The sequence below is a fragment of the Triturus cristatus genome, chromosome 6 (genome assembly GCF_964204655.1).
Source record: "Triturus cristatus chromosome 6, aTriCri1.1, whole genome shotgun sequence".
Taxonomy (NCBI): domain Eukaryota; kingdom Metazoa; phylum Chordata; class Amphibia; order Caudata; family Salamandridae; genus Triturus; species Triturus cristatus.
This window is the reverse complement of record NC_140589.1, coordinates 1,806,826,049-1,806,840,332: the sequence shown is the minus strand read 5'-3', so window position 1 is coordinate 1,806,840,332 and position 14,284 is coordinate 1,806,826,049. Positions and strand designations below refer to the sequence as shown.

At 45.8% G+C, this 14,284-nt stretch overlaps 1 protein-coding gene across 1 annotated transcript in view; it reads left to right on the top strand.

Annotated features, from left to right (window-relative positions):
- Nucleotides 1–248: 248 nt before the first annotated feature.
- The window catches only part of LOC146822050 (dynein regulatory complex protein 1-like), a 1,074,594-nt gene continuing 1,060,558 nt past the window's right edge, over nucleotides 249–14,284 (top strand). The window contains exon 1 of the mRNA XM_085613165.1: nucleotides 249–398. Within this exon, the coding sequence (XP_085469291.1) occupies nucleotides 262–398 (137 nt within the window). The 5' untranslated portion in view covers nucleotides 249–261. The remainder of the gene's footprint in view (nucleotides 399–14,284) is intronic.

Genomic DNA, 14,284 nt, shown 5'->3' with positions numbered 1-14,284 from the left:
ATTTTATTAATCCAAAACAATAATTCCAGGCACGATTTACTTTTGGAGGCCCTCGGGTATAACCAACTTTATATCTTTTAAGATGGCCGCCAAACTGATCATCATTATTCAATGGATTTTACTAGTTTAGAGCGTATGCCGTTTCGAGTCTAATACAAACAACTAGTTGCTTAGCAACCAGATGCCAAAACCGCTTCAAGCAGTGGCTCTGGGCGATAAACCGACGTGAGCACAGGGAAGGCGGAGGGAGAAGTGATAAACATGGCGATTACGGGCCCTCAAGACTGGGAGGAAAGCGAGGAACCGCCCCCTGCTCCCACTACAGACTCCGAGGACCAGCAGGAAAGGCTACTGGCGAGGCGCATACGCGTCGCTGAACGGCAGGAGGCCAAGAGGAGGTGAGGGGTAGAAAGAGGTTACTATTACCAATGTCCGTCTTAAAAACTTCTACATTACAGAGAGCCAATAGCTACTCGGCGCAGTTTTACTTGTGTGACAATTTACACTGACTACGAGTATCATTCATTTTCTGAGTGAACAGAATATAAATTGTAAGTCATTTGGTGCATCAGTTGTGGGGTGGCGGAGGTAAGTATCCACCTCATATAATAATCATTATCCTTCTCAGTTGACCCACTAACATCACTAGGTAAACATGAGGTCACCCCCCTTATAGCTGTAGTGTCTTCTGAGTTAGTGATGATGGGACCTTTTTGGTTCCTGTTGTACTCTGTAGAACAGTGACGTAAGTGCTTGGGCGTAGGTGATAGAATTCTTGATGTAAAATGTTCTGATAACGGTCACACACTGAATAATAAAGACATGTAATATCAAGCTCCATGTGTGGCGTGATCATTTACATTTTTTTAAATGTATTTTTATTTTATGCTTTTTTATATAGCGCGGACTTTACCCGAAGGTGTCAGAGTGCTTCACAATAGGAACAGCAGCGTTACATGAGGAGAAAATGACAAGTGGGCATGTTACAAAAGCAAACGTTACATTACATGAGGCAAAAGTGATAAATGTGCATGTATCAAAAGCAAACAAAATACAAGAAGTGGTAGCAAACTATACGTTACAAGAGGAAAAAGTGACATGTGTGCAAGTTACATAAGCGTACAAGATACAAGTAGAGGTATAAAACTGCAATGGCAGACACTCAAAACACAAGAACACACTGGGAAGGCACTTCTATAGGCATGGAGTACAGACTTTCCTAGAGTGGAAGAACTTCCTTCAGGGACTAGAGAGGGCGTGAATTAGATTTGGAAGTGTCTTTGAAGGAGGAGAACTTTGAGGTCAGTTTTGAAGGACCGGGAAGAGGTGGTGGTCCGGAGCTGAGGCGGAAGTGAGTTCCAGATTCTCACCGCGTTTCCTGAAAAGGATTGGGCCATCGATCTTTCCTTTTTGAAAGTGGGAGGTTCAAGCAATACATATTCCGCATTACGTGATGGTCTAGGGCCTCCAAAGAGTTTCAGTTTATTTGCCAGGTAGCGAGGAGAGGATGAGTGCAAGGCTTTGTGGGTGATACAGGCAGTCTTGTAGATAGATCTTGCCTCGATGGGAAGCCAACGAAGGGTGGATAAAATGGGTGTGATGTGGTTGCTTCTTTTTTCCCCATATATGAAACGAGCTGCTGAATGGAGAACAGATTTAAGGGGGGACAGGTGGGATTTGGGGAGGCCAGTAAGAAGAGCATTGCAGTAGTCCAATCTAGAGAGAACCAGCGATAGGACCAGGGTTTTAAGGTCTTGCTCCGGGAAGAAGCGACGAATCCCCCAAAGAAGGCACAGTTGGTATCGAGCAGACTTTGCAATGGAATTGATGTGGGAGAGTAGATTGAGTTTTTTTGTCGAGAATGACACCAAGGGATTTTGCGCTGTCGACAATGATGGGTTTATTGTTAAGTAGATTCATCTGATCTATCCATGAGTGAACCGGAGGAGGCGAAAGTGAGGAGGAGAGGAGGAGGAATTCAGTTTTGGAGGGATTCAGAATCAGTTGATGAGTTAACAAGTTTTGAATGGAGTCGAGTTTAGGATGGAGAGATCGTGAGTGGAGGCCACCTTGAGGTAGATTTGAGTGTCGTCTGCATAGAGATGATAGAGGATCCTGGATTTACTTAGGAGATTTCCCAATGGTTCCAAATAGAGGTTGAACAGAGTGGGTGCAAGTATTGAGCCTTGAGGAACACCTTGACCTACCGCCAAAGGAGATGAAAGACTGTTCGCTATTTTGATCATTTGGGATCTATCAGAGAGGAAGGAAGCAAACCATTTAAGCACAGTGCCCTCCATGCCCATTCTCTGTTGAAGAGTGTTAAGGAGAGTGTTGTGATTGACAGTGTCAAAGGCTGCAGAAAGGTCAATGAGAATTAGAAGACAAGACTCCCCCGAATCGAGTATCCGCAACGCGTCATCAATCACTTGCAGCAGGGCTGTTTCAGTGCTGCAGTTTTGAATGAAGCCAGACTGGAAATTGTCAAGAAAATGATTGTCCTTGATATGACGGGAGAGTTGTTTCGCTACACATCTTTCTGTGTTTTTCACAAGAAAAGGTAGGTTAGTGATGGGGTGGAAGTTGTTGAGGTCGTTCGCATCAGCGGTGGGTTTTTTAAGCAGAGGGGTAACCTGCCCAGTTTTGAAGGAAACAGTAAGGGAGCCTTGACAGAGGGAGAGGTTAACCAGAGTGGTCCAATAGGAAAGAGAATAGGTATAGAAGTCGATGGCAATGGCGCTAGGGATGGGGTCAAGAGAATGGTTGGAGGGCTTTGTTTCGAGGATGCATTTGAGGAGCGCATCTTCAGAGATGGGGGTCAAAGTTCTGCCAAATGGCTAAGGATTTGCGCTCCTCTGGAGGGGTAGGATGAATGACCTGATCCACAAGTGATTTCACTTTTTGTCAAAGAATATAGCGAATTCCGCTGCTTTCTTTGTAGAATCCTCCAACTTGGAGGTTGGGGGAGAGCAGTTTGGATTCTTGATGAGATCGAATAGTTTTTTGAGTCGAGTCGAGGAGGGTTCTGAAGTGCGATGCTTTTCCAAGGAAGATGTGTTTGTGGTACTTGGATCTTGCTGAACTGAGCGTGGCCAAATTATCGGTGGAGGGCGCTTGTCTCCATTGTTTCTCCAGGATTTTTAGGTACTTCCTTTCTTCAAAAAGGGATTTGTTGAACCAAGTTGCTGAGGGAGTAGGCCTTTCCTTTTTGCTTTGAAGAGGAGCGACGTTACTGATTTCGACTGCAAGGACTGTGAGGCATTGGGAGGTGAGTTCGTTAACATCCAGGTTTGGGTCTAGCCTTGGAAGTGAAAGCAAAGCTGAATCACAGAGGGTACCGAGGTCAATATTTTTAGTGTCACGGAACCAGGAAGTAGCCATCTTAGGTTGGCCGAGAGATATAGAGTGTGATAGGTGAAGAGAGAATGGGATGAGGAGGTGGTCAGACCAGTCTACATGAATAGGGATAGCGATAGTAAGCATGCCTGCTTTAGAAATAACAAGGTCCAGGATTGAGCCCTTAGAGTGTGTTGTTACTGTGCAGTGTCGGATAAGATCGTTTGCAGAGAGGAAGGTGGCCAGCAAATTTGCAGAAGAGTCTTGAAGCGAGCTCCAGTGGAGATTGAAGTCACCCACGAAGATCTGATTGTCACTTTGCGAGTATTGGTCGCTGATGAAGTCAGTGAGTTCCTCCATAAACGAAGGGCTGCTACCAGGCGGGCGGTACATGGCATGAAATCAGAGGGGTGAGCAGTGGTGCAATTGAAGCTCAAGAGATAGGCATTCAAAAGTGCGGAAGGAGCTGTTAGGAAAAGCCTTAAGTTGAAGGGAGTTTCTAAAGATGACTGCAACACCTAGCCCATCTTTGTCTATTCTGTCATTTTCTAAATATAGAATATCCTGTGGGTAATAGGAGATCAAACATAGAGTGAGAGTTATCATTGAACCAGGTCTCTGTGAGGAAGAGCATGTCGATATTGTGAAGGATGATGGTATCGGAGATTTCAAGTTTGTGTTTTATTGCAGATCTGCAGTTGTGGAGCAGTCAGCGCAGCTCTGTCGAGACTGTTTTGGTGACGGGGGCACTTGGGCTATGAGGGATGATAGGGATATTGTACTTTTACGAGGGTGCTCGGGAGGGTTTAGGTGGACAAGTGGTTCTGACAGAGAAGATGGTCGGAATAGTGTAGATAGTAGGGTTACTTTGAGAGGAAAGTGGAAGAAGGGTGGCGTTCGAGGACTTGTTTGAGTTTGCGATGTTTGCAGCTGACAAGTTATGTTTGGCTATTTTGGGGTGTGGGGGCGAGGTACATCCCGTGGGAAGGTGAATGTTTTCCAAAGGAATTGCGATGTATGGATAGGTGGAAATCTTCGAGCTTAAAAGTGAAATGGTGGCTTCAAGTTGGGAGATGGAGGTGATGAGAGAACCTAGCTTATTTTCCAGGGAGAGTAGGGTAGAGCACGGCATGTTGGGTGGCTCGATGGAAACAGGAGGGGGTGCAATTGGCGGTGGAAGGCAGGGAGAGGTGGGGGTACGGGAGGGGAGTTGTGGTACAGGGCTTAGAGGTGGGGAAAGGTGGTGGTTGAGAGCAGGCGTTGGTGCATCAGAGGTGAAAGGAGAGTTGTCTTTGTTGACGTTGCAGGAAGGATCGGAATTATGGACACACCTGGCAGAGTGAGGGGGGTTGGGAGATAGGGAAGTTGAAGAGAGAAAGTGGTTCTGCTAGGTCCGAGGGAGGGAAAGGGTTACCAAGGGGGGAAAGGGGGTATCACAGAATTACTGGAGGAGTGAGCGGAAGAAGAGAGATGCAATGGGTTTGTGAAGAAATTGGGGTACATAGCGAGACGAGGAGGGAATAGGGGGAACGTAAGGAAAGTTAACTAGGGGCGAAGGTTGGAGGAGAGGTGGACTAAATAGGGGGGTGGCACATAGGGATAGGGGGGAGGAGATAAGATTGGAGTACCGGGACGGTGCAGATTGGACGAAGAGTGTATTAGCTAGAGGTAAGGCTGAAGTGATGAAGGGGGGCATACTGTGAGGGGGGAAGAATGGGAGAGAAGGGCACAGGGGAGGGGTGGAAGAGGGTCGACCTGTGCCTCCCGAGGGTGCAGCCTACTGGAGTGTGGGGGGGTCAAGGGAGGAGATAGGGAGTAATGGGTGGAGCTAGATGAAGAGTCAAGGGAGAACCTGGTCGCAGGGGAGGATGCTACAACTGGCGACGTGATTGGGGATTATGTAAACCTCCGACCCAAAGAAACAAGAGTGCCCTCTCGGAGAATATGCCTTGGTCCAGCAAACTGCGCGTGCATGCCACATGCGCCTCAGTCGAAGTGAAAATCGACGGTTGGCGTATGTGGAGTCAAAGTGCCACTCCAGCCAGTGCAAGGCCTGTGAAGAAAGTGAAGGCTTTACATAAAATGTGTTTGGTATCAGCTAGGAAGTTGCTGGTAAAGTCGAGAAAAGAGATACTGCGCCGTCATTCATGCAGTACGATAATGCTGACGGCAGCAGCAATCAGGTACAGAGCAGCGCCAAAGGCAGTGATCGCTGAGTGCAAGGACGTGCTAAAAGTGGAACATATTTCTAACATTAAGAAACGCTAAAGGCAGCGACAACCAGGTGCAGAAAGTGCAATGAGCGTCGACAGCTAGGTGCAGGAGAATGCTGTGACTAGAAGCAGATAAATCCAGAGAAACATTTGAGGTGGATATAACCAGATATATACAGAATGCAATCACGCTTACCAGAATCTGAGTAAAGAGAGTCATCATACAACAACATTTGGGCAAATCAACCCAAATAGAAGCCCAGAGGTTGTGAATATGGAGCCGATGATCCCTGAAGCGGACACCACAGGCGATGTCAGGTGTGTTCTGCACAACTCGAAAGTCCTTCAGAAGTTTATATGCTCCAATGGCAACGCAAAAAGAAGCCGTACAATCTCAGACTGGTCATAACAATCCTGGAGCAAGCATATCACAAGGACTTACAGATGGTATGAATGATGCAGGTCAAAGTGAACAGCATATACTCTCAACAGTAAGGGCCATAACTGATGCCGCTGCATTCCTGAAACCACTTGCTTCCATTAGATACAGCCAAGAAAAAAATATTGGCGTAAGATAGACCTCCTGGTTTTGAAACGTTTTATGATTTCACTGATGCACTGGAAGAAGTAGATAACAAAAAGATAAATCAAATACCTCTTGCAGGTGAAGGAGAAAAGGTAGTGATAAAAAATACCACAAGTGAAGAAGCCTCTTACCAGCTAATCAAGGGGGTCCTCAATATCAAGTTAAATCCAATTATTAGAAATATATGTTTTCAGTCAAGAAAGACATAAAGCTGGTCAAACAATCTACGAATTTGTTGAAAGACGTGATATGCTTATCAAACATTGCCAATTCAATGAGTTTAACGAAAAAGCTATTCGATTAAGAGTCATAGAGGGTTGCCTTTCTGATTCCTTCAGACAACGAATGCTGAGAGAAACACTGAACCTAGAGCGAGTCCTAATGGCTGACAGAGCTGAGGTACATGCCGACAGATAAGATTCTGGCACGGAGGGCAGAGGAGCCCAAAGTGAGTCAGTCATAAATGTGAAAAGCATGCAGCGACATAAAGCTGAAGGACACAAAGTGATGACTCCAAAGAAAAAGTTGTCTTTTCAATGTGAATTTTCCTTTCCACATGAAGGTAAATATCCACCATTGGGCAGTTATGCAAAGGCTGCAGGAAAGAGAAACATTTAGTAATGGTTTGCAAAGTGAAGGAAAGATCAAGGGCGTTATGTCGAAAAAACAAAATAGATTCCAGAAAGTTCCATAGACATTACAGTCACGCCCACAAGGCCAAGCGGCAACATCAGATGAGGCAAGTAGAAAATGAACAACAAATTCCTCATCTAAAAGTTCATCACTGTCATTGTCGAGCTATAGTGAGTAAGATGGATGTGTGATGTTAATGTGGACAACGTGCGCATGTAGGATTAGCTTATTGCAAGGAAGAGTCCCAGTCAAAACTAGATTGACAAGTGAAAGTGCGAAATTTATTTGGACACTGTCCCAAAGTCACACTGAAGGTGAATAGGTTCTCCATACCATTTATCATAGACCGTGGCGCTTCAGTAAACATTATGTCAGCGGAAAAGTACAATGATCTGTTTCCAGTGCCCCGTTTAACCCCTTAGAAAACCAAGGTGTATACGTGGGCTGCTTTGACACCACTTCAAAGTTAAAATTAATTTATAGCCACTGTGAAGCATAAAAAGACGAAAGTACATGCACCAATTCATGTCCTGCCAGACACTTCATAGAGTGCACGTTTATTTAGTTGATTTCTGTAAAGTACAATCTCAGTGTCTATCATGAAATAGTATATCAGTTTCCATCTTTGTTTTATGAACTAGGAAGACTTAAGACAATGAAAGCGCAACTTCACATAAAAGAGGACATTCGTCCTGTTGCTCAATGACATAGTCAAATTGCATTTCATTTACTAAAGGCTGTTTGTTGAGAAAGAATTTGAGACAGACTTAAAGCATGACATCATCAGTCTGGGGCTGCCATATTGACTTGGCAAGTGCACACACTTGCCAGTCCCCAGACCTTCCCTCTTCTGCATGTTAGTCACCCCTAAGGTAGGCCAAAGGTACCCCTGAGTGCAGGTGAAAGGTAGGACATGCCCTGATGTGTGTGGCATGTCCTGATAGTGAAATACTGTCAATTTCGTTTTTCACTATTGCAAGGCTATCTGTTCCCATAGGCCTGAATGGGGAGTTTGTTTATAATATCGTATAAACATAACTGACCCTAGGAACAAGATAGGAAAATAAAGTTTAGTATGCCTGAACTTAGAATGTTAAGAAGCATCTTTCAGTGAGGGTGATTTTTACGTTCTGTGTTTGAAAATACCACTTTTAGAAAGTGGGTGTTTTCTTGCCTAACCATCCAGTGTGCCTCTGCTAGGTTTGTATATTGCATGTCTGGCTTTTGGATGATAGGGGCTGGAGAAGGGTAGTGGCTCCAGATGTCTGATGAGTCAGGGCCTGGTTGAATAGACCTGGGCTGCATTTAGAGTAGGGGGAGGAGATTTCCTTTTCACCGGAATGGGCCTGGTCTGCCTTCAACTGTGCTGTCTCCACCTCCTGTCAGGAAGCTGCACCAGTGAAGACAGAAGTGGTTTTGGCTGGGTACAGACACTCTCTGCCTTCAGAGAACAGTGGATTTTGTAGTAAAAATATTGGGGCCCGACCCCAGAACTAGATCACTTCTTGGAAATCAAGAAGAAACCTTTGCCAAGGAGAAGAGCCAGAGAAGCTGAGGAGGAATACTGCCCCTGTGCTGTTTGCTGTCTGGGGTTGGCCTGCAGTGGCTGCTTGCTACCAAGGAAAGGAGAAGAAGGACTTTGCTGTTTTGCTTTGTCACCTGCTTGAAGAAAAGATCTCCAAGGGCTTGAAACTGAGCTTGTCTCTTGCTCTGAATTCTCAGGAACACAAAGACTTCACCCCTTCTGTCTCTCTGCATCGGAAACTGCTGTTTCAGTTGCTACTGAAGGAAATTGCAACACCGAGGCCGGTGAGCGACGCCATAACCTGCACAGAAGCCGTGAGCGCTGTTCCGACTTGTGACGTAGCCCTGATGCCTGCTGCCGTGCCGCATCGACTCCGAAGCCAACTTCATCATTGCGGAGCCGATCCTCAACGTGGGTCACATCGACAGCGTCCCGTCGTAAGGTACAGAGGCTTCGGCGCCATCGTGATGTCACCTCCCCGATGCAGTAAGGAACAGTCGTCTCGCCTCTCCTGCACTGCAGTAAGGAACAGAGACTTCATCTCCCCTGGGGTCGTAAGGAACCGACGCCGCGCTGCGACAACGAAGCATCGCCTCCCCGACACCGTGAACTGTCTTTGTGTTCATCATTTCCAAGGTAATTTTCTTTGTGGGCCCGACGCCGCGCACCTCGCGGTCTGTGCCGTATTTAGGGATTTTCACCGGTCACGACGTCGTTATAACTCCAAGTGAAGTTATTTTTTGCTGCAAGCTTTATTTAAGTGAATAACCAATTTGTAAGGATAATTTTGATACTATATAGTGTTTTTTTGTCGTTTGGTCTTGTTTTGGTTTAGATAAAGATTACTTATTTTTCGAAGCTGGTGTGGTATCAATTTGTAGTGTTTTCACTGTATTACTGTATGTGTTCACAAATGCTTTACACACTGCCTATGCAGATAAGCCTGTCTGCTCGTGCTAAGCTACAAAGGGGGTGAGCAGGGGTTATTTTAGATGTGTATCCCCCTTACCCTGACTAGAAGCAAGGGCCCCTATTTGTCAAAGTTACCTACCTCTGCCAACTAGAGACCCCCATTTCTAGCAGCTTTCAATTACAGTGATGGCATACTAGTTTTTAGGGCCAAACGAAAGGAACATGATGAAGCTCTTACGCAGGTGTGCTTTATACTCGTTGGCGCAGGTCTCACTTTAAATGCAGAAAAGTGTGAGTTTCATAAAACAAACCTCAAGTTCTTCAGTCATATCTGATGGAGGAATGACTATAATAATCCACATGTGTAAAGCGCGAACAATCACCCGTAAGGGTCTCTAGGCGCTGGGGGCCGTCGGGAAGATTAAGTAGGCTATTGCCCAGAGTCACATGGTGCTGGGCTAATCTGCTGGCGCCGGGAACCGTGATCCCCAGATTACGGAGTCAGTCGCCCTGGCCACGGTGCCACACCTCTTCCAGACTCTGGATCCAAATAAAGTAAAAGCATTGCCATCCACTTCTCCTCACAGGATGTAACTATGCTGCGATCCTTCCTTGGTGTGGTTAGTTACCGTTCAAGATACTTTGGCACTGTGATTGCCCCATTGAGAGACTTAACAAAATCAAATCTTCCTTTTCATTGGTCACATGACTGTGAACAAAGTTTCAAGAAAATCAAACACGCCGTTGAGAATGCAACCTAAATAGCATACTTTGATCAGAAATTGAAGACGGAGGTTGTTTTTAATGCTAACCCTGTGGGGTTGGGTGCCATCCTTGCCCAGTACACTGGACATCCCAATGCCCCAAGGCACATTGTGGCTTATGCTAGCAGGAGTTTGTCATCAATGGAATGTGCCTATTCACAACCTGAAAAAGAAAGCCTCACTGTGGTGTTGGCTTATGAACATTTTAATATGTGCCTATATTGGAAGCATTTCACGGTTGTCACCGACCACCAAGCATTACGCACCATTTTCGGCAATCCAACAGCCATGATATCCCCTCACATTGAGAGGTGGGGGTTGCGACTGAAGGAGTATGATTATATGCTTGTGTATTGTTCTTACATGTACCAATATTGTGTAATCAATCAATCAATCAGCATTTATAAAGTGCAGCACTATCACTCTGAGGGGTATCTGGGTGCTCTGGGTGCGACGTCTCAGTCGAAGAGCAATGTCTTTCTGAAGTCCACCAGGGAGGGTGCTAATTGAAAATGGAGGGGCAGGTCGTTTCAGGCCTCGGCGGCAATGTAATAGAAGGCGAGGCCCCCTCTGCCGCAAATGTGGGGGTATGGGCATGAGCTAGTGAGGAGGAGGGCATTTTTCTTGGGGGTAGGTGAAATTTCAGTCAATGGTTGATGTAGGCCAGTCCTTGATAGTGTAGAAATCTTTAGGCGTGCATGAAGATTTTTAACTGGCATCTCTTCTGGATGGGGAGTCAGTGAAGGTTTCTGAGGTGGGGGTGAAGTGGGTCTGTGTGGGGAGGTCCATGATGAGCCTGGCTGCAAAATTCAAAATGGTCTGGAGTCTTCGGAGGAGCTGTAGTTGAGACAGCTGGTGACGAGGGGCTGAGTGAAAGTTTTCCTGGCGTTAACTGTAATCCATCTGAAGATTCTGCAGAGCGTGCGAAGGGTGTGGAAGCAGGAGGAGCCGACTGTATTGACTTGTCACTTAATGGTCAAGTTTGCTGTCGAGGATAAAGCCTAGATTGTGTGCATGATCAGTAGCTATGGGTGTTGGTCTGAGTTCTGCTGGCCACCAGCTATGGTCCCATGTGGAAGTGTTCTTTCTTAAGATGAGTACTTCTGTCTTGTCGGAGTTAAGTTTAAAGCAGTTGTCTCTCATCCAGTTGGCTATGTTGGTCATGGCATCGAGTAAGTGGGTTTTGGTGGTTGAGGGATGTTCGATGAGCAAGAGGATGAGTTGAGTGTTTTCTACGTATGATATTATGTTGAGGCCATGGGATCTGACAATATCTGCGAGGGGGGCCATGTAGGTATTAAACAAGTTGGGGCTGAGGGATGATACTTGGGGTACACCGTAAATGATGTCTTTGGGTTCGGAGGTGAAGGGAGGCAGCCGGATGCTCTGAGTGCATACTGTAAGGAAGGAGGTGATCCACTTGAGGGCGTTTTGTTGTTTGCCGATGTTGTAGAGTCTGTTGATGAGTGTGTGGTGGGAGGCAGTGTCGAATGCAGCAGAGAGGTTGAGGAGGATCAGGGCCACGGTCTCTCTGCGGTCGAGGAGGCTTTTGATGTCTGCAGCGGTGATCAGCACAGTCGCTGTGGTTGGTGCAGTCTCTGTGCTGTGGTTGGTGCAGAATCCTGATTGGGTGGCATTGAATAGGTGGTTTTGTTCCAGGTATTCGGTGAACTGATGGTTGATGGCCTTCTCGAGTACCTTGGCTGGGTAAGGGAGCAGGGAGATCGGTCGATAATTTAGTTTGCTGTGGTCATCATAGGGTTTCTTTTGGAGGGGACTGACGCTTGCGTGTTTCCAACTTTCCAGAAAGACATCTGTGGAGATGGAGGTATTTAAACAACTTCACTTTACTAGGTGAGTTTAATTTTCTCCTAGATCTTGTAGCAGACAAGGACACAGCAAATCTTCTGGACACATAAGGGTCCTTAGGGCTATCGCAAAACATTAATACATCTACACACTCAGCTGGACACATTTTAGACGGCATGTTTACAAATAACGAGCAGATTACTGTCCAGAAGGTTCTACCTCTAACTTGGTCTGACTCCCATGCTATAATATTTGAGATACATTTATTAGAAAGGCTCCCCTACACAAAGCCCTGCCCACCCAAACAGTCCAGGGCCTGGAAAAATATAGACAGCTCCCTCCTCACCCAACAGTTAACCAACACTCAACCTGAGTTCTCTCCCAATGCAGAGCAAGCCTCTCAAAGCTATACTAACTGGCTTCAGGCCACCTTTTCTAAATTTGTTTCATACTCGAAAGTCTCCAAAAACAGGATAATCCCCCCCACTCCATGGTTCTCAGAAGCTCTTAGGCTTGAAAAGCAACAATGCAGGAGACAGGAAAATGTTGGCGCTCGCATTATGATCCTCAAGAGAAAATATGCTATAAACAGGCTCTGGAAAAGAGTGCTCATTTTACTCAACAAATAGATAATGCCAAGGATTCTACCAAACAGCTTTTCCTAGTAGTCTCTAAACTTGCGTTTCCACCAGAGAACCACTCTGGTGTTTATTTTTAAGCCTTCTGTGACTCTCTAGCTCACTGTTTCAAGACTAAAGTAAATCAAATTTACTCTTAAGTTTGAGGCTTCTTCCTCTGATGATATAGTATTCGATCCATGCAAGCAGCATCATGAGATATGCACCTTTACGGAATTGTCAGCGGTATCCATGAAACCGATAGCTGCCATGGTGAGCTATGCCAAATCCGGCTCGCCTTCTGACCCATGCCCTCCTGTGGTTCCAAAACTCTTTCCAGATTTGATAGGTGCAAACTTATCAGTTATTTTTAACAATATGTTTATCTCTGGAGTCTTTCCCACTCAGTGAAAAAGGGCTTCTATTCTTCCGCTCATAAAGAAACCAAATCTCAATCCAGTTGATCCTAACAACTACCGGCCCATCTCTCGCCTCCCATTGCCCGCTAAACTTGTAGAAAATGTGATGACTACGCAGCTCATACAATACATTCCAGATAATCAGCTGCTTGATGAGACGAAATTTGGTTTTAGGCCTGAACATAGCACAGAGACAGCACTAATTAAAGATACAGAAGAGATAAGGGTCGCACTTGACAGAAGTGGAGCAGCGGCTCTTATTCTTCTTGATTTGTCAGCGGCATTTGATATGGTTGACCATGCTATATTAAACAACATATCACCACTCTGGGCATCAGGGATAAAGCTAAATTCCTGCTGACATCTTTTCTCACTAACAGATCACAATCATTAGTGTTGGGTAATTTTAAATCGGCTACTTTCTCTCTTCTTGTTACAGAGTTGGCTCTTCTAGTTAAGTCCTCTGGTCTTGCAGTATCTTTTTATGCCAATGACACCCAAATTGCCCTGTCTGTTTTTAAAAACAGTGCAGAGGTTTCGGTCACTTTTCATGAGGGCATGCTGGCGATCAGCCCTTGAATGTCCAGTCATTGCCTTCAGCTCAACTCAAGTAAGACTGCAGTGATTTCGTTTGGTAATTTACTACCTGTCTGTTCTTCTAGCTGGTGGCTGGAAAAACTGGGATCTGGGATCTCCACCTATCCCAGTTACAAAGGCAAAACATTTAGGTGTGATAATAGACGACAAGCTTAACTTCAAACCATAAGTTAACTCTGTGATCTCTTCATGTTTTTATCTGTTTAGAAAGATCAAAAAACTCTTTCCTTTCATCCCAGCAGCTGCGACAAAAGACAGTAAATACAGCTCTGGTATCATCTAAGCTGGATTACTGTAGCAGCCTTTATGTTAACACGCTGGAAAACAACTTGATTCCGAGGTTAAAGAGATGGTGTGGGTGAGGGACAGTGGGTAACCCAGAGGGGAAGGAAGACTTGATGGCTGAGGTGAACTGCGTGGTGAGCAGAGAATAGGTGTGATCGTTCAGCTGGATGGTGTTCTCTGTGGCTGCTGGGTTGGAGAATTCCTTGACTATCTTGAAGAGTTTTTTAATTTTAATGTGGTTGACCGCTGTATCAATGCGGGCTTTGAAGGCCGCTCCCTTGGCTTCCTCGATGCTCAGGTGGCAGTTGTTGAGGGCTGCTTTGTAAGTGGCTCTGTCAGAGGGGTTTTCCATTGCGTGCCATCCTTTCTTGAGTTGGTAGCAGTTCTGAGTTCTGGGGTGTACCAGTTGGCTTGTTTAGAGGTTTTGTCGGTTCTTGCAGGTTTCATTGGGGCGACTCTATCGGTTCATTGATGATCCATGCAGAGACATTCTGGACAGCCTGGTGGAAGTCTGATGAGACTTTGGGTTGGGTGGTGCTGAGGGCCTGCCTCCACTGTGTCTCAGTTACGTTGCATCAGCTGCGATGG